The 18,891-nt window shown below is 40.1% G+C and overlaps 1 protein-coding gene across 5 annotated transcripts in view; it reads left to right on the top strand.

Moving 5' to 3' along the window:
• Positions 1 to 17,830, top strand: part of CCDC30 (coiled-coil domain containing 30) — a 176,464-nt gene extending 158,634 nt beyond the window's left edge. For all 5 annotated transcript variants that reach the window (XM_055094523.3, XM_034962696.4, XM_055094519.2 and 2 more), the window contains 5 exons: positions 3,218 to 3,354; positions 5,458 to 5,572; positions 6,900 to 7,082; positions 14,141 to 14,208; positions 14,587 to 17,830. In XM_055094523.3, coding sequence (XP_054950498.1) covers positions 3,218 to 3,354; positions 5,458 to 5,572; positions 6,900 to 7,082; positions 14,141 to 14,208; positions 14,587 to 14,797 — 714 coding nt within the window. In that variant the 3' untranslated portion in view covers positions 14,798 to 17,830. The remainder of the gene's footprint in view (positions 1 to 3,217; positions 3,355 to 5,457; positions 5,573 to 6,899; positions 7,083 to 14,140; positions 14,209 to 14,586) is intronic.
• The last annotated feature ends 1,061 nt before the right edge of the window (positions 17,831 to 18,891 follow it).

Genomic DNA, 18,891 nt, shown 5'->3' with positions numbered 1-18,891 from the left:
GGGGAAGAATGCCTCATGATGATGAATTCAGAGACTGGAATGATACAGCTACAAGCCAAGAAATAGCAAGGGTTGCTGGCAACCACCAGAAGCTAGGAGAAAGGCATGCAACACAATCTCTCCTGGAGCCCCCATTAGTAATTAACCCTGACAACAATGTGATTTCAGATTTCTATCACTCAAAACTATGAGAAAATGTTATGGCAGCCCTAGGAAACTAATGCACCTACCCAAAGAACCACAGGTCTTCATAAAATATGCTGGAGCTCCCAAATAAGCAGAGGCTGAGAGAATAATTGGATCTTTTGCTCACTGCCATTGAAGGGTACTATGGGCTTTGGCCTTAAATAGACTTGGATTCAAATTCTAGCCCTGCCTGTAAGCTTGGACAAGTCTCTGTGTATCACTTTCCTCATCTGTAAAATGAGGGAAATAATCCCTACCTTACATACACAAGGCTTTTGTGAGTATTAAAACATAAAATTTCTAAAGTGGTACTTGGTACATACACATTTTTCATAGATGTTATTTTCCTTTTTTTGGTATATAATCTCTTAGAAGGGCCAGGTGTGGTGGCTCATGCCTGTAATCCCAGCTACTTGGGAGGCTGAGGCAGGAGAATTGCTTGAACCAGGGAGATAGAAGTTGCAGTGAGCCAAGATTGCACCATTGCACTCCAGCTTAGGTGAAAAGAGTGAAACTTCATCTCAAAAAAAAAAAAAAAAAATCTTAGAAGAATGTTAATTGGTGGATTCATTGTTCACATGAGAAATTGTTAACAGAATTAGAACAACTTAGCCTAGAGAAGACTGATGTTAGAGCTTTTAATGCCACAGTGGTACAAACCTAGGAATTCTTATTTTATGTATATTTTAGGGCCCAAGGACCAGAGCACTGAGCATAAAAATGCCGGATTTCTTTCTAAGTCTCCAAAAAGTAATGCCACTTCTTTTGGCTTCATTCCTTCAGCTTTTTCTTTATATAATGAGTCAATTGAGACTTCTGTTGTGACCACTCAAACCAGACTTTCCCATTTTATCCTATTATCACAGCATGTGTCTGGAATTTTTGTTTGTTTTAAAAAATACAGTATTTCCCAAGGACAAGGTGTCAGTCACCTTCCTCATGCAGTACACTTTTTAATCCAGTTAGAGCTGTCTAGGGTTTATCTGTGGGATGATTGCTTCTATTCTCAATCCTTACCAATACATTATTAATTAAATGTCTTTAAATTATAGCAGGTCAGACTACCATTAGATATTGCTGGGTCCCTGAGATGGACTTTAAAATCTGGAATAGCTTTTTCAGAACATAATCTAATCAACATCCTACAGGTCTTTAATAATAGATGGATGGCCAGGCACGGTGGCTCATGCCTGTAATTCTAGCACTTTGGGAGGCCGAGGTGGGTGCATCATCTGAGGTCAGGAGTTTGAGACCAGCCTGACCAACATGGCAAAACCCCATTTCTACTAAAAGTACAAAAATTAGCTGGGTGCGGTGGTGGGCACCTATAATGTCAGCTACTCAGGAGGCTGAGGCAGGAGAGTTGCTTGAACCCAGCGGGCAGAGGTTGCAGTGAGCCGAGATTGCACCACTGCACTCCAGCCTGGGTGAAAGAGCAAAACGTTATCTAAAAAAAAATTAATAATAATAATAGATGGCCAGTCTTTTCTGAATGACCTACATTAGTATCTTATTTAAAAGAAACATGTAGGTTGGGCACAGTGTCTCATGCCTGTAATCCCAGTCCTTTGGGAGGCTGAAGCAGGAGGATAGTTTGAGGCCAGGAGTTTGAGACCAGCCTGAGCAACAGAGCAAGACCCTGTTTCTACTATTTTATTTTATTTTTTATCTTAAAAAAATTTTTTTGAGACAGAGTCTCATTCTGTCACCCAGGCTAGAGTGCAGTGGTGTGATCCTAGCTCACTGCAGCCTTGAACTCCACACATGGCTTTTGTGTGTGTGTGTGTGTGTGTGTGTGTGTGTGTGTGTGTGTGTGTGTGTGTGGAGACGGGGTCTCACCATGTTGACCAGGCTGGTCTCAAACTCCTGGGCTCAAGCAATCCTCCCACTTTGGCCTCCCAGAGTGCTGGGATTACAGGTGTGAGCCATGGCACCAGGCATCTGACTCTACAAAAAATTTAAAAATTAGCCAGCTGTGGTGGTTCATGCCTGTAGTCCTAGCTACTCAGGAGGCTGAGGCACATGATCACTTGAGCCCAGGAGTGTGTGAGGTTACAGTGAGCCATGATTGTACCACTGCACCCCAGTCTGGATGACAGAGCTAGATCCTGTCTAAAAAAAAACAAAAAAACAAAAAAAACAGCTGGACGCAGTGGCTCACGCTTGTAATCCCAAACCTTTGGGAGGCCTAGGCGGGCAGATCACTTGTGATCAGGAGTTTGAGATCAGCCTGGCCAACATGGCGAAACCCTGTCTCTACTAAAAATATGAAAATTAGCTGGGTATGGTAGTGGATGCCTGTAATCCCAGCTACTCGGGAGGCTGAGGCTAAACCTGAGAGGCAGAGGTTGTAGTGAGCCGAGATATTGCCACTGCACTCCAGCCTGGGCAACAAAGCAAGACTCCATGTCAAAAACAAAACAAAACAAACAAACAAAAAACAACATGATCTCACTACTTTCAGGGTCATGAAAAAGAAGAAAAAAAAATACATGACATGGGCTGGGCGCGGTGGCTCACGCCTGTAATCCCAGCAATTTGGGAGGCCAAGGTGGGCGGATCACAAGGTCAGGAGATAGAGACCATCCTGGCTAACACGGTGAAACCCCATCTCTACTAAAAATACAAAAAACTTAGCCGGGCGTAGTGGTGGGCACCTGTAGTCCCAGCTACTCGGGAGGCTGAGGCAGGAGAATGGCATGAACCTGGGAGGCGGAGCTTGCAGTGAGCAGAGATCACGTCACTGTATTCCACCGTGGGTGACAGGGCAAGTTCTGTCTTAAACAAACAAACAAACAAACAAAAATATATATATATATATATGACATGACATAAAATAACCTCTTGAAAATTGAAAAACTATTTAGCTACAGTGAATGACAATGTCAGCAAACAGATAGAAACAGACTAGGGGACAGGAAAAAAAAAGTAAATAAGGGAAAATTTCTGCTAGATTTAGAAACAGGCTTATGCTCTTAAATTTATCATACTTTCTCCTGCTGTGGTAATTAGGAGACTTTCTAATCCCTAGGAGAAGGCAATACAGGACCAGATCACTGCCCAAAATGATACCCTGCTTCTAGAAAAAAGGAAACTTCAGGAGCAAGTCATAGAGCAAGAAGAGTTGATCCACAGCAACAAATGGACGATATCTTCCATCCAGAGCAGGTAGGTGCCATTCTGCGTGGGAGCCAATAAACTCCACAAGAGGATGTTTCTCCCTCAACAAAGAGATGGTTCTAGAGACTGTCCTTTGAGTTTGTAGCCTACCCTATGACTCTCGCTCTGCTGTCTGCTGTTTTTGGCAGATCATACAAGTGGCAGAAATTGTTAAATTAAAGAGAAAAATATCATGGAGGAGGCTGGTTGGCTATTTAGATAGGCTGTTTCATAATGTCATTGCCTCACTGAGGACTTGGCTGTGTAGATTCTGGCCTGTCATTTTGTGTGTGTTGATCCACATTTTTATTATTGGATACCTATGGAATCAAGGTAGAACAAGAGAGAATTAGGCTCACAGAAGTAACTTAAATTCATGAAATCCACAGGATATCAGAGTATTAATTTTTAATGAGAAATATTATAAGCAGAAAATAAGTCATATATCAGCCAGCCTGAGCATTCTCTTCTTCATAGGAGACTTTCATTATAATCAAAGAGAGTGGGTTGATGTTAACAAATAATGTCACCAATAATAACTGGAATGATTAAGATTTGTCTGAGCAATTACTATATGCTAGGCACTGTTCTAAGCTCTTTCATTCATTTAATCCTGACACCAATCCCAGGAGAGAGGCACTATTAGCCTTATTTTACAGATAGGAAGCCAAGGTCCAGAGAGGTGAGGGAACTCACTCAGCCCAGTCAGTGACAGAGCAGCATGTGGACCTCAGCAGCTTGGCCCTAGACCATAGCACCGTAGTCTGGGGAGAGGACGCCAAGCAGACTGGAATGTTCTTGTCCACTGCTTTGGGCACACGTCTCTGGGCAGGCTTGGAGAATCTCTGATCTTTTACTGTCTGTGTCTCCCCTTTTAGATGTCCCATATAAATCATAGCTCTTCTCAAACTGTCATAGCTTCTGACAGTCAGGATCCAACACAATTAACTCATTACCTTTGCATTAACATTAATCATCTTTCTATCTTGCCCTACTGATGACACAATCACCTGGACTGGATTGAATGTTTTCCTTACAGTAAGTTTCTTCCAAGGAGTATTTCCTCATTTTACAAATAAGGAAACTGAGGCTCAGATTTGTCACAACAGTGTATATTTCATCAGGTTGCTGTGCATATTAAATGAGCTAATACATGAAAAGTTTTAAGTGCTTACTGTGTGGGTAGGTTACATTGCATAAGTACATGGCAAGTACTTGAAACATGGTTGCTGCTGCTGCTACCACTATTTCTACTTCACAAGAAATCAGAATCCGATCAGTATGATAACAGAACCAGATACAAGCTATGTAGCTACAATATTTGAAGGGATACAGAGTCTCTCTTGTTTCATTCCCACCCTAAATGGGATCATATCCTTCCTTAAATTTTTCAAGGGCTAGAATTAATACTCTTGTACATGTATTTAATAACCATGTACAGCCCAGAAGTTTATTAACTTTTACTTGGTGTATTAGGGTTCTCTTAGAGGAAAAGAACAGGAGACATAAATATGTATATGTAAAGGAGAGTATATATATATATATATATATATATATATATATATATATATAAAGAGGAGTTTATTAAGTATTAACTTACACAATCACAAAGTCCACAATCGGCTGTCCACAAGCTGAGGAGCAAGGAGAGCCAGTCCGAGTCCCAAAACTGAAGAACTCAGAGTCCTGTGTTTGAGGGCAGGAAGCATCCAGCATGGGAGAAAGATGTAAGCCGGGAGGCGGGGCCTGTCTCTCTTTTTCACGTTTTCCTGCCGGCTTTATATTCACTGGAAGCTGATTAGATGGTGCCCACCAGATTAAGAGGGGATCTGCCTTCCCCAGCCCACGACTCAAATGTTAATCTCCTTTGGCAACACCCTCACAGACACACCCAGGATAATACTTTGTATCCCTCCATGCAATCAAGTTGACACTCAGTATTCAACAACACACTTGTTCTTGGAATATGGTGGGAATTATTCTGTCAAACTTGCTTCTAAAATCTGGACAGTAGTCTAAGATCCAGGGCCAGTGGGAAGTGGGATGTAGCTTTGGGTTTTTAGTAATGATACAGAAATTTCTAATCATGCCACTGATTTATGCCATTCTTAGGGTACTTTACATGGATAAAGAAAATAAGCAATTACAGGAAAATAGTCTTCGTCTCACACAGCAGATTGGCTTCTTAGAGCGAATTATAAGGAGCATCCATATTCGCAGAGGAGAGGTAAGATGTGTGCTTCCTATTGGGCCTGCCTTTAATGTGAAGTTCGGGTTGCTACGGCTGCTGTGCTGTCTCTTACCTTCATCTTTATATAGCTGTAGCTGGGCTCTTGGCCTCATGGTAGGCTGTGGCAAAGAGGCTCTTGGCTGCACACCAGGATAGCAGACCCTGAGACTGCTCTTGATCAGCCAGATTTTAGTAAACTATCTCCTCCTGTGTGATCTCCAAGCAATTTGTATATGCCTCATAGCTTCTTCCTTAATACACTGTATTGTCATTGCCCTTTTTCTTCTCTATCTCATTAACTCAGCAGTGAGTTCCTGGAGGGCAAGGAGTGTATCTCATATATTACTGTATCTATGGACAGGTACTCCATAAATATTTGAGAATGAATAAATATTCAGTGTTTTAACATATGTGCCTTACTCTCAACAGCACTGTTTGCCATGTATGATTCTAGCCCCATCTAAAACGTGAGCAAATCTGAGACTCAGTGAAGTAAAGTGACGTTTGCTATGGCAAAGAGTCAAGCCTAAAGAGAGCATCTGAGTGAAAGAGAAGCAATTATGTTCCAAAAGTCCAAGCAGACAAGTGGCCAAATACAGAGAGATGCAGAAAATAGTACAGATTCAGATCAGGTCCATAGTATGTCTGGTAAGCAAGTCAGCAAGAGGGAGTTCAATGAACAGAATCATATTCTGAAACCAAGATGGAGGCTGATTACTTTCTTCTCTGGTTTATATCACCTACTAGATGTTTCTTCCCAAGATACTGGATAGTAGATCCTGCTTGTTGATCACTGTTGCTGTAAGACTTGTTTGGTCTCAGAGAGGTGATTATTTCCAAGCTATATGAGTGGGTTTTTGTTTTTTTTTCTGATTTTGTCAAAAGTAGAACTGCCAAGTAGTGTGGCTTGATATCCAGTAATTTATGTCTTTCCTTGAGCCACAACTGTTTTCAATTGTCTAGTCATTCATTCTTTTACTTATTCATTCAACGAATACTTATCAATTCCAGGAAATGGCCTAGGTCCTGGGAATAAAAAGATAGTCCCTGTTTTCAGAGGCCTTTGGTCTACTAGAGAAGGACAGACACATTTGTAAATAAGTACTATAGTATTACAAGTGCTGAGTTAGAAGACTTAATGGAGTATGTCTGGGACCAATAGCTTTGCGATCCATATTGTTAACCTTGAATCAAGATAAGAATGGTCACATAGATCAGAACTATAGCACATCAAACTCAATATTCCGTATGTGTCAAAGGTACTAACTTCTAACATCTTGATACCTATTGGAATAAATAACTCCAAAATTGTTTTTAAACTCAGAATCTTAAGGAGTTTCCTGTTCCAAAATGGTGGCATAGAGGCAAGCTGGCTTCTCTCCCTCCAACAAAGAAACAGAAAGAAATATACAGCACTGAGGTCTTCACCAGCAACAATGCAGAACTCCAGCATGAGGATGAGTCAGTTCCTGAGGCCACAGAGAAGTGGAAACACTCTGAGCAGATGGTAGGAGAATCCAACTTCCACATCCACAATACCCTTCCCCACATTCTGCCAGGCACCCACTGTTTGGAAAATCTCTCAACTTATGGTTTCTACACTGGAAAAAGTAAAACGGAGGTAGTCAAACAGATTCCCCACTTTCTTGGGGTTCCTAGCCAGAAACCTGTCCTTGTCTTAACCCACAGGTAGTAGTATCACAACTTCCTGCAGGCAGAAATATCCCTGAAGACAGGCATATCCCTGAAATATCCCTGAAACAGAAGAGGTGGGACTCTGCTCTGTAACTCAGCCAAAGAAGACATAAGAGTGGCTGTAGGAGCTATGTCCCCCAGGTCTCCTGGGCATGAGCCCCTAGACAGCCTTCCCTCACTGCCAGGATAATCCCTTTGGGACCTCCCCTATTTGGGACAGGCAGTGCTGTCACCATTTACTAGAGCCAAGGTGAACCTGGGCTTAAGGTGCCACCTAGAGCCAAAAAGGAGGCAGGGATCTAGCATTAAAGATTTGGCTGGGTGTGGTGGTTCATGCCTGTAATCCACTTTGGGAGGCTGCGGTGGTTGATCACCTGAGGTCAGGAGTTCGAGACCAGCCTGGCCAACATGGTGAAACCCCATCTCTACTAAAAATACAAAAAAATTAGCTGGGCGTGGTGGTATGTGCTTGTAATCCCAGTTACTCAGGAGGCTGAGGCAGGAGAATCACTTGAACCTGGGAGGCAGAGGTTGCAGTGAGCCACTGCACTCCAGCCTGGGTGACAGAGTGAGACTCCATCTCAAAAAAATAAATAAATAAAATCAATGCAAAAAAATAAAAGTCAGCAAGTAGCTGAATGGATAAAGAAATAAAACCCAACTATATGCTGCCCTCAAGAAACCCATCTCATCTATAAAGACACACAGAGACTGAAAAGGAGTGGAAAAAGATATTCCATGCAACTGGAAACCAAAGAGGAGCAGGACTAGCTATAGTCATATCAGATAAATTAGACTACAAGTCAAAGACTAAAAACGACAAGGAGGGTAACCTATATAATGATAAAAGGGCCAATTCAGCAGGAGAATATAACAATTATAAATATCTATGCATCCAACACCAGAGCTCCCAAATATATAAGGCTAACATTAATAGACCTAAAGTGAGATAGACTGCAACATAATAATAGTGGGGACTTTAACACCCAACTCTCCATAATGGACAGATCATCCTAACAGAAAATCAACAAATAGTGGAGTTAAACTACACACTAGACCTAGTAGATCTAACTGACACTTATGGAACATACCCACTGTTGCAGAATACACATTCTTTTCATCAGCACATAGAACATTTTTCAGAATAGACCATATCTTAGACCACAAAACAAGTACAAATTCGAAAAATAGAAATTGTGTCAAGTATCTTCTTTGAACACAATGAAATGAAACTAGAAATCAATAACAGGAAAAACCTTGGAAACTACACAAACACATGGAAATAAAACAACATATTCCCAAATGACCAATGGGTTAATTAAGAAATTAAGATGGAAATTTTAAAATATCTTGAAACAAATGGAAATGGGAATACAAAATCTATGGGATATGATAAAAGCAATATTAAGAGGGAAGTTTTTTGTTGTTGTTTGTTTGTTTTTAGATGGAATTTCACTCTTGTTGCCCAGGTTGGAGTGCAATGGCGCAATCTTGGCTCACTGCAACCTCTGCCTCCCGGGTTCAAGCGATTCTCCTGCCTCAGCCTCCTGAGTAGCTGGGATTACAGGCATGTGCCACCATGCCTGGCTAATTTTGTATTTTTAGTAGAGACGGGGTTTCTCCATGTTGGTCAGGCTGGTCTGGAACTCCCGATCTCAGGTGATCCACCCGCCTCAGCCTCTGAAAGTGCTGGGATTATAGGCATAAGCCACCATGCCTGGCCTTAAGAGGGAAGTTTATAACAATAAACACCTATATCAAAGACTTCAAATAACCTGAAGATGCACCTCAAGAAACTAGAAAAGCAAGAACAAACCAAACCCAAAATTGATACAAGGAAAGAAATAATAAAGATTAGAGCAGGCCGGGCACAGTGGCTCACACCTATAATCCCAGCACTTTGGGAGGCCAAGGCAGGCAGATCACAAGGTCAGGAGATTGAGACCATCCTGGTTAACACAGTGAAACCCTGTCTCTACTAAAAATACAAAAAATTAGCTGGGCGTGGTGGCACGCACCTGTAATCCCAGCTACTTGGGAGGCTGAGGCAGCAGAATCACTTGAACTTGGGAGGTGGAGGTTGCAGTGAGCCGAGATCACGCCACTGCTCTCCAGCCTGGGTGACAGAGCAAGACTCTGTCTCAAAACAAAACAAACAAACAAAAAAGATTAGAGCAGAAATAAATGAAATTGAGATTAAAAGAACGACATAGAAGATCAATGAAACAAAAAGTTGGGGTTTTTTTTAAAGATAAACAAAATCAACAAATCTTTAGCTGGACTAACTAAGAAAAAAAGAGAGAAGACCCAAATAAATAAATCAGAAATGAAAAAGGAGACATAACAACTGAGATCTCAGAAATACAAAGAATCATTAGAGACTATTATGAATAACCATATGCCAACAAATAGGAAAACCTAGAAGAAATGGATAAATTTCTAGAAACATACAACCTACCAAGATTGAACCATGAAGAAATAGAAAACTTCAACAAAGCAATAATGAATCATGAGATCAAAGCCATAATAAAAAGTCTTCCATCAAAGAAAAGATCAGAACCTGCTGGATTCACTCCTGAAGTCCACCAAATATTTAAAGAAGGAATACCAATCTTACTCAAACTCTTCAAAAAAAATAAAGAGGAGGGAATACTAACAAACTCATTAAATGAGGCCAGCATTACCCAGATGCCAAAACCAGGCAAGACTATAAAAAGATCATTCACCATGATCAAGTGAGATTTGTCCCAGGAATACAAGGATGGCTCAAAATATGCAAATCAATAAATGTGATACACCACATTAATAGAATGAAGGACAAAAACCATATGATCATCTTATTACATACAGAAAAAGCATCTGACAAAATTCAAATCATTTCATGATAAAAACTCTCAAAAGATTAGGTTTAGGAGGAATATACCTCAATACAATAAAGGCCATATATGACAAGCCCACAGCTAACATTATACTCAATGGTGAAAAGTTGGAAGCTTTTTCTCAAAGATCAAGAACAAGACAAGGATGCCCACGCTCACCACTTCTATTTCATATATACTGGAAATCTTTGCCAGAGCAATTAGGCAAGAGAAAGAAATAAAAGGCATCCAAATAGGAAAGGAAACTGAAATTGTGTCTACTTGTTAACATGATCTTATATATAGAAATCCCTAAAAACTGTTAGAACTAAGAAGCAAATATAGTAAAGTTGCAGGATACAAAATCAACACACCAAAATCAGTAGTGCTTCTATACACCAACAACACATTATCCAAAAAAGAAATCAAGAAAATAATACCATTTACAATAACTTCAAAAGAAATAAACTACTTAGGAATAAATTTAACCAAAGAGGTGAAAGATCGGTATACTTAAAACTACAAAACTTTGATGAAATAAATTGAAGAAAATACAATAAATGAAAAGATATTAATGTTCATGAATCGAAAGAATTAATATTGCTAAAATGCCCATACCACCCAAAGCAATCTATAGGTTCAGTGCAATACCTATCAAAATTCCAATGTCATTTTTCATAGAAATAGAAAAAACAGTCCAAAAATTCATGTGGAACTACAAAACCCCCAAATAGCCAAGGCAATATTCAGCAGAAAGAAGAAAGCTGGAGGCCTCATACTACCTGATTTCAAACTATATTACAGGTTGGGCATGGTGGCTCAGGCTTGTAATCCCAGCACTTTGGGAGGCTGAATGGGGCAGATTGCTTGGGCCCAGGAGTTTGAGACCAGCTTGTACCCAGGAGTTCAAGACCAACATTGCAAAACCCCATCTCTACAAAAAAGTAAAAAATTAGCCGGGCATAGTAATCTCAGCTATTTGGGAGGCTGAGGCAAGAGGACTGCTTGAGCCCAGGTGGTAGAGGTTGCAGTGAGCCATGATTGTGCCACTGCACTCCAGCCTGGGTAACAGAACAAGACCCTGTCTAAAAAAAAAAAATATATATATATATATATATATATGTATGTGTGTGTGTGTGTGTGTGTGTGTGTGTGTGTGTGTGTGTGTATAACAGAACTACAGCAATTAAAACAACATGGGACTGGCATTAAAATAGACACATTGACCAAATGAAACAGCATAGAGAGCCTAAAAACAAACCCACACATTTACAATTGATTTTTCTTTTTCTGTTGCCTAGCCTGGAGAGCAGTGGTGCAATCACAGCTCACTGCAGCCTCAACTTCCTGGGCTCAAGCAATCCTCCCACCTCAGCCTTCCAAGTAGCTGGAACCATAGGCGCACGCCATCACACTCAGCTAATTCTTTAAATTTTTTGTAGCGATGGGGTCTTGTCATGTTGTCCAGGCTGGTCTCAAACTCCTGGGCTTAAGCAATGCTTCTGCCTTGGCCTCCCAAAATGCTGGGATTATAGGTGTCAGACACCACACCTGGCCTACAGTCAGTTAATTTTTTGACAAAGGATGAAAATGACATTGAGAAAAGGACAGTCCCTTCAACAAAACAGTATTGAGAAAACTGGATATCTATGTGCAGAAGAATGAAAGTGGACCGTTACCTAACACCACATTAAAAAATCAACTCCAAATGGATGAAAGACTTAAAGACAAGACCTGAAATTGTAAAACTACTAGAAGAACACTACATAGGGGAAAAACTACATGATATTGACCTGGACAACAATTTTTCCAATGTGACACGAAAAGCTCAGGGAACAAAAACAAACATATACAAATGGGATGGGATTATATCAAACTAAAAAGCTTCTGCACAGCAAAAGAAACAATTAACAGAGTGAAGAGGCAACCTATGGATTGGGAGAAAATATCTGTAAGCTACACATCTGATAAGGGATTAATATCCAAAATATATAAGGATCTCAACTCAATAGCAAGAACACAACCCAATTAAAAAGTAGGCAAAGGGCCTGAATAGACATTTCTCAAAAAAAGACATACAAATGGACAACAGATATATGAAAAAAAAAAGCTCAACATCATGAATCGTTATGGAAATGCACATTAAAACCACAATGGGATATCACCTCACACCTGTCAAAATGACTCTTATCAAAAAGATGAAAGATAAGGGCCAGGCATGGTAGCCCAAACCTGTAATCCCAGCAGTTTGGGAGGCTGAGTTGGGAAGATTGCTTGAGGTCAGGAGTTCCAGACCAGCCTGGGCAACACAGCAAGACCCTGTATCTACAAAAAATTTTTTTGTTTGTTTTAATTAGTTGGGTTTGGTGGTGTGCACCTGTGGTTGTAGCTTCTCAGGAGGCTGAGGTGTGAGGATTCCTTAAGCCCAGGAGGTCAAGGCTGCAGTGAACTATGTTCATGCTACTGCACTCCAGCCTGGGTGACAGAGCAACACCCTATCTCAACAAACCAAAAATATGAAAGATAATGTGTTGGCAAGGATGTGGAGAAAAGGGAAACCTTGTACACTGTTGTTTGGAATATAAATTAGTACAGCAATTATGGAAAACTGTGTGGAGTTTTCCCAACAAAGTGAAAATAGAACTACCATATGATCCAGCAGTCTTACTTCTGGGTATACATCCAAAGGATTTGAAGTCAGTATGTGATATACACTATGGTGTGTGAAAATGTGGTATATATATATGATACAATACTATTTAACCTTAAAAAGGAGGGAAATTCTGTCATTTGCAACAACATTGGTGAACCTGGAGGACATTATGCTAAGTGAAAAAAGCCTGGCACAGAAAAACAAATACCACATCTTCTCACTTAAATGTGGAATCTAAAACAATTGAACACATGTAAGCATAGAGCAAAATGCTGGTTACCAGAGGCTGAGGGGTGGGGAGGCAATGGGGAGATGTTGGCCAAAGGTGCAATGTTTCAGTTAGACCGGAGGAGTAAGTATTTGAGGTGATGGATATGTTAATTACCTCAATTCAATCATTCCATATTATATATCATAGCATCACTTTGTACCCTGTAAGTATAGGCACTTATAATTTGTCAATATTCAATAGTATAAATAAAAATTTTTAAAAACTTTCTGACCATCACAATATCCAAGAAAAATAAAAATATATGTCCTACCAGAAACTTGTAGATAAATATTCATAGCAGCATTATTCATAATAACTAAAAAGTGAAAACAACCCACTCTCCATCCCCTGATGAATGGATAAACAAAATGTGTTTTATCCAAACACTGGAATATTATTCAGCCATAAAAGACATAAACTATTGATACTTACTATAACATAATGAAGCTTGAAAACATGATAATATTTTAAAGAAGGCAGACATAAAAGGCCACATATTGTATGATTCCATTTATATGAAACATCCAGAATAAGGAAATCCATAAAGACAGAAAGTATATTAGTGATTGCCAAGGATTCGGGGGAGGAATAAATGGGGAGTAGACTGCTCCTGGGTATGGGCTTTTTTGGGGGGTGATGAAAATATTCTGGAATTAGACAGTGGTGATGGTTGCATAAGTGTGTGAGTACATTAGAAAGCACTGAATTGAACCCGTTAAAAGGGAAAACTTTATAGTATGTGAATTACTTCTCAACAAAGCAGTTATTTTAAAAATAAAATTTTCTGCAATATCTCCAAAATTTATATAACAAAAGAAGCAAGGTGAAGATAGTATGTATAGTACCATGTGTGTAAAACTAGATAGACAGACAGATATAGATAGATCGTCTATAGATAGATATAGATAGGTTATATATATATATAGAGAGAGAGGGCAACCAGCTTTTCATTCTATACCCTTTTATGTTTTTCATTGTTTGTACTATGTGCAGGTATTGTATCTATTATATATATATTTTTTTCTAGGATCATATAGCTAATGGTTTATCATTATAACTTTTCACATTCATCCTTTCTTTCCTTTTAGGAAACAACAATTAGTGACATCCTTGAATCCGAAGTAGTGAATGAAATATTGCCTTTATCAAACTCCAGGTTAGTAAAGTCAAGACAAGTAAAGTAAAGTCTATCTGAGATGGACTGTCAGCCATGCCTGAGAGTCATGGCTGCCTAACTAGTCCTGGATTGCTGGCTTGAGAAGGCATAGCATTCTGGGGTCATTTTCTCTACATGAATTATTTGAATCTTCTTCCAATTCCTCCCCTTGCCACTCCTTCAACCCTAAACCCCACAGAATCCTGACTTAAGGTAGGAAATAAAATATGAACATAGGTTTAAGGTAAATTTTATTTGGCTTTCTTTGTGTAACAGTTGCAAAAAATTGAAATTCTATCAATGCCTGTATTCCTGTAACCCCGAACTGCTACCAACAAACTCTATGTACACGATGTCCTCACATATGGCATTTCTTAGTTTTTCAGGAAAAGGTTTGGTAGAGTCATTTGCAAGTCTTCAAGAGACTGAAGAGATCAAGTCAAAAGAAGCAATGGCAAGTTCAAAGTCCCCTGAAAAGTCTCCTGAGAATCTTGTGTGTTCACAGAATTCTGAGGCTGGATACATAAATGTGGCTTCTCTGAAGGAGACACATGGTATACAAAAACAAGACCAAAAGTCAGAACTATAAAATCACTGGTGCCTAAAGCTATACTGAACAAAAGTGCTAACTTAAAGCCTGGACAAAAGGTGGACCATGACATTGAGAAGAGTTACCACAGATCCCAAATGGATATCACCCAAGAGTCTTCAAAATTGCTGATAAATTCATTAAAGCAGTTGTAAAAATGGATTTCTCAAGTTTGTTTGATATCCTCAGATGCCTTGTATTGACCAAAATATTGACTTTAGTTCAATGATTTATTTAGGTTTCTCTTCAGCAGAGCACATGTAGGGTTAATTCAATATTCTTTCCCATTATCATGGGTATCTTTTCTGATTTATTTTTTAACAGTAAAAACAATATAGTCACATTAAAGCAAATTTTGTTTTTAAAAAAACCCTCCTATGCTGGGCGTGGTGGCTCACGCCTATAATCCCAGCACTTTGGGAGGCCGAGGTGGGTGGATCACGAGGTCAGGAGATCGAGACCATCCTGGCTAACACGGTGAAACCCTGTCTCTACTAAAAATACAAAAAAATTAACCGAGTGTGGTGGCGGGTGCCTGTAGTCCCAGCTACTCGGAAGGCTGAGGCAGGAGAATGGCGTGAACCTGCGATAGCACCACTGCACTCCAGCCTGGGTGACAGAGTGAGACTCCGTCTCAAAAAAAGCAAAAAACAAAAACAAAAACCCTCCTATAATACCACAAGCTTTTTTTTTTTTTTTTTTTTTTGAGACGGAGTCTCTTACTCTGTCACCCAGGCTGAAGTGCAGTGGCATGATCTCTGCTCACTGCAACCTCTGCCTCCCAGGTTCAACCAATTCTGCCTCAGCCTCCTGAGTAGCTGGGATTATAGGTGCCTGCCACCACGCCCAGCTAATTTTTGTATTTTTAGTAGAGACAAGGTTTCACCATGTTGGCCATGCTGGTCTTGAACTCCTGACCTCAGGTGATCCACCCACCTCAGCCTCCCAAAGTGCTGGGATTACACCAATACCACAGTCTTAACACAACTAATTTTATTTTACAGTTATTCCCTTTTGGTCCTAATTCAAGTACATATATTCTAAATGGTTATTATAATATTATATATTCATTTTCACAGTTTGATTTTTAATTTACTGTATATACCATGGAAATATTTTCAATCGCCATATGATATTCAATCATGTTGATGTTCTATAATTATTTTTATGGGAAAAGTTTTAAATGTTTAATGAAGAAGATTTAGAGCAATACATTATTTAAAAGTGGATAGGAGGTTGGGCGCGGTGGCTTACACCTGTGATCCCAGCACTTTGGGAGGCCGAGGTGGGCAGATCACCTGAGGTCAGGAGTTCGAGACCAGCTTGGCCAACTTAGGGAAACCCCGTCTCTAACAAAAATACAAAAACAATTAGCCAGGTGTGGTAGTGCGCACGCCTGTAGTCCCAGCTACTGGGGAGGCTGAGGCAGGAGAATTGCTTGAACCTGAGAGGCAGAGGTTGCAGTGAGCCGAGACTGCACCAGTGCACTCCAGCCTGGGTGACAGAGCAAGACTCCATCTCGAAAAAATAAATAAAATAAAATAAAATAAAAGTGGATAGGAAAATACCAAGAGCTTTTCCTGGGGGAGGGAGTATGAGAAGAGAGTTCACATAAACCCCATTACATAGAAACTACCCCTAAATATTTCCAAACAGGAGTACAAAGTAGGTGAACAGTCTCCAGCTCATCTTTAGTGTAGTGGGACTGCTTCTTCAGAAAAGATCAGCAACATTCACATCCATTTCATCTATCAGGGTGGAACAGTACTGCTCAGTATAACTGAGGATGTGGATGTTCTATAAATTAAACATTCTCTTGTTTGGCATTTAAGCTGTTTTTACTTTTTTTTTTTTTTTTGAGACAGGGTCTCACTTTGTAACCCAGGCTGGAGTACAGTGGTTTGATTACTGCTCATGCAGCCTCAACCTCCCATGCTTAAGTGATCCTCTCTCCTCAGCCTCTCCCAAGTACAGGCATGTGCTACCATGCCTGGCTCATTTTTGCACTTTTTGTAAAGACGAGGTCTCACTCTCACTCTGTTGTTCAAGCTGGTCTCAAATTTCTGGGCTCAAGTGATCCTCCCACCTAAGCCTCCTAGGTGATAGGATTATAGGATGAGCCTCTATGCCAGGCCTGGTTTTACTTTTTTACTCTTTAAGATTATGCTGTGTTGAAGGTCTTTGTGCATGTAGTTCTTTTCTTCTTTTGAATTATTCCAGAAAACAAATTCGCAAGATTGGACTGAGTCAAAGGATATAAATGTTAATATTGCTCTAGGATATCATTTCCTTTGCTTTAAAAAAGGGTTCTGCCTGGCCAGTTGCAGTGGCTCACACCTGTAATCCCAGCATTTTGGGAGGCCGAGGCAGGTGGATCACTTGAGGCCAGGAGTTCAAGACCAGCCAGGCCAACATGGCAAAGCCCTGTCTCTACTAAAAATACAAAAATTAGCCGGGTATGGTGGTGCACACCTGTAGTCCCTGCTATGCGGGAGGCTGAGGCTCGAGAATCACCTGAACCGAAGAGGTAGAAGTTGCAGTGAGCTGAGACCACTCCACTGTACTCCAGCCTGGGCAAAAAGTGAGACTCTGTCTCAAAAAATAATAATAATAATAAATAAATAAATAAAAAGTGTGTCAACATACTGTTTTCATAGTCAAGTTACTCAACCTCCTTGAGCCTCAATTTCTTGATTCCTAAAATGGGAACAATAATGGTTCTCTATCCCATAGGGTTGTGAGGACCAAATGAAATGAAGCATGTAAAGTATTTAGCACGTAGTAACTGCTTAATAAATGCTATCATCATTTATTTTCACTAGCGGTTTATCAATGTCCTATTTTTTTCACAACCTCATCAACATTGGATATTATCAATTTTAAAGATTTATTCTAAAACAGTTGGTATAAAATTATACTGAAGCGTGACTGCTGCTGTTCCTTTTCCCCCTCCTCCCCTTTCTTCTTTTTCAGTTGGAGGAGACCAAGAGGAGAGGATCAGTAACCAGAAATAAAAATGACCCTTTAAATTGAGCACACTGTATTTTTATATGTAATCCTTGCTTTCTCAGACAACAGAGCTAGAAAGATGATCAAAGGAACTAGGAAATAATAACTATTATATTAAATGCATGCTGTTATATTGAATGAGCCTTGCCCAAGGTCCCCTTCTTTCACTAAATTCATTGCATCTATTATTTATTGAATACCTACTATATGCTATTCAGTAGGCGACATTGCAGCTACAGCTGCGAATAGGACCAGGAGAGTCTCTACTTTCATGGAGTTTATATGCTATCAGGGAGGAAGATTATGTGTGTGTGGCAGGAAATGAGGTGTAGACACATATCATACGAAGATAATGTAGAAGGGGGGGTGGCATGAAGAAAACAAACCAGTGATCTGAATGACCAAGGGCTACTTTAGATTAGGTCTAATGTTGCCTCTCAGGAGGTAACATCTGGGGTGAGCCCTGAACTACAAGGAGCATTACTTCCCACACGCATACCCCAACCAACCCCCACCATCCCCCGCCAACCCACATTAAGATCTGGAAGGAATATTTCAGACAGAAGTAACAGCTATTACAAAGCCCTAAAGAGAGGAGGGATCTCAGTGACCTGGAGGAACAGACAGGTCAGAGCACAGTAACTAAGGGCAAGTGGTACAAGATGAAGTCAGGTACGTGATAGCCAGATAAATGCACTGTAGGGCTTCGTATGCAGGGAATTGGATTTTATTCTAAATATAGGAAGCCAGGAGTTATTTTTAAAATAAATAGGAAGCACAAGAGTTATTTTAAAAATAAAAAATAAAAAACTCTAGTTGCTTTATGGGAAATGAATTGGAAATGACAAAACTGGTAGCTTGTGGCAGAACAAACATTATCTATTGTCCTGACTTAGAGGAAGGGATATTTATTTAGCAAGCCTGTACGTGCCAAGCTGTTCTAAACGCTGAGAATGAACAAACCAGAGTTCCTGCCTTCACGGTGTTCACACTAGCGGGCAGAAGACAGACAGCACGTGTGGCGGTGCAGAGGGCTTGGCTGCAAGAGCCGATAAGGAGGACCCTGGCGACTGCCTAGTCCAAAA

The sequence above is a fragment of the Pan paniscus genome, chromosome 1 (genome assembly GCF_029289425.2).
Source record: "Pan paniscus chromosome 1, NHGRI_mPanPan1-v2.0_pri, whole genome shotgun sequence".
Taxonomy (NCBI): Eukaryota; Metazoa; Chordata; class Mammalia; order Primates; family Hominidae; genus Pan; species Pan paniscus.
The sequence above is the reverse complement of the archived record's forward strand: the minus strand, read 5'-3'. Positions and strand labels throughout refer to the sequence as shown.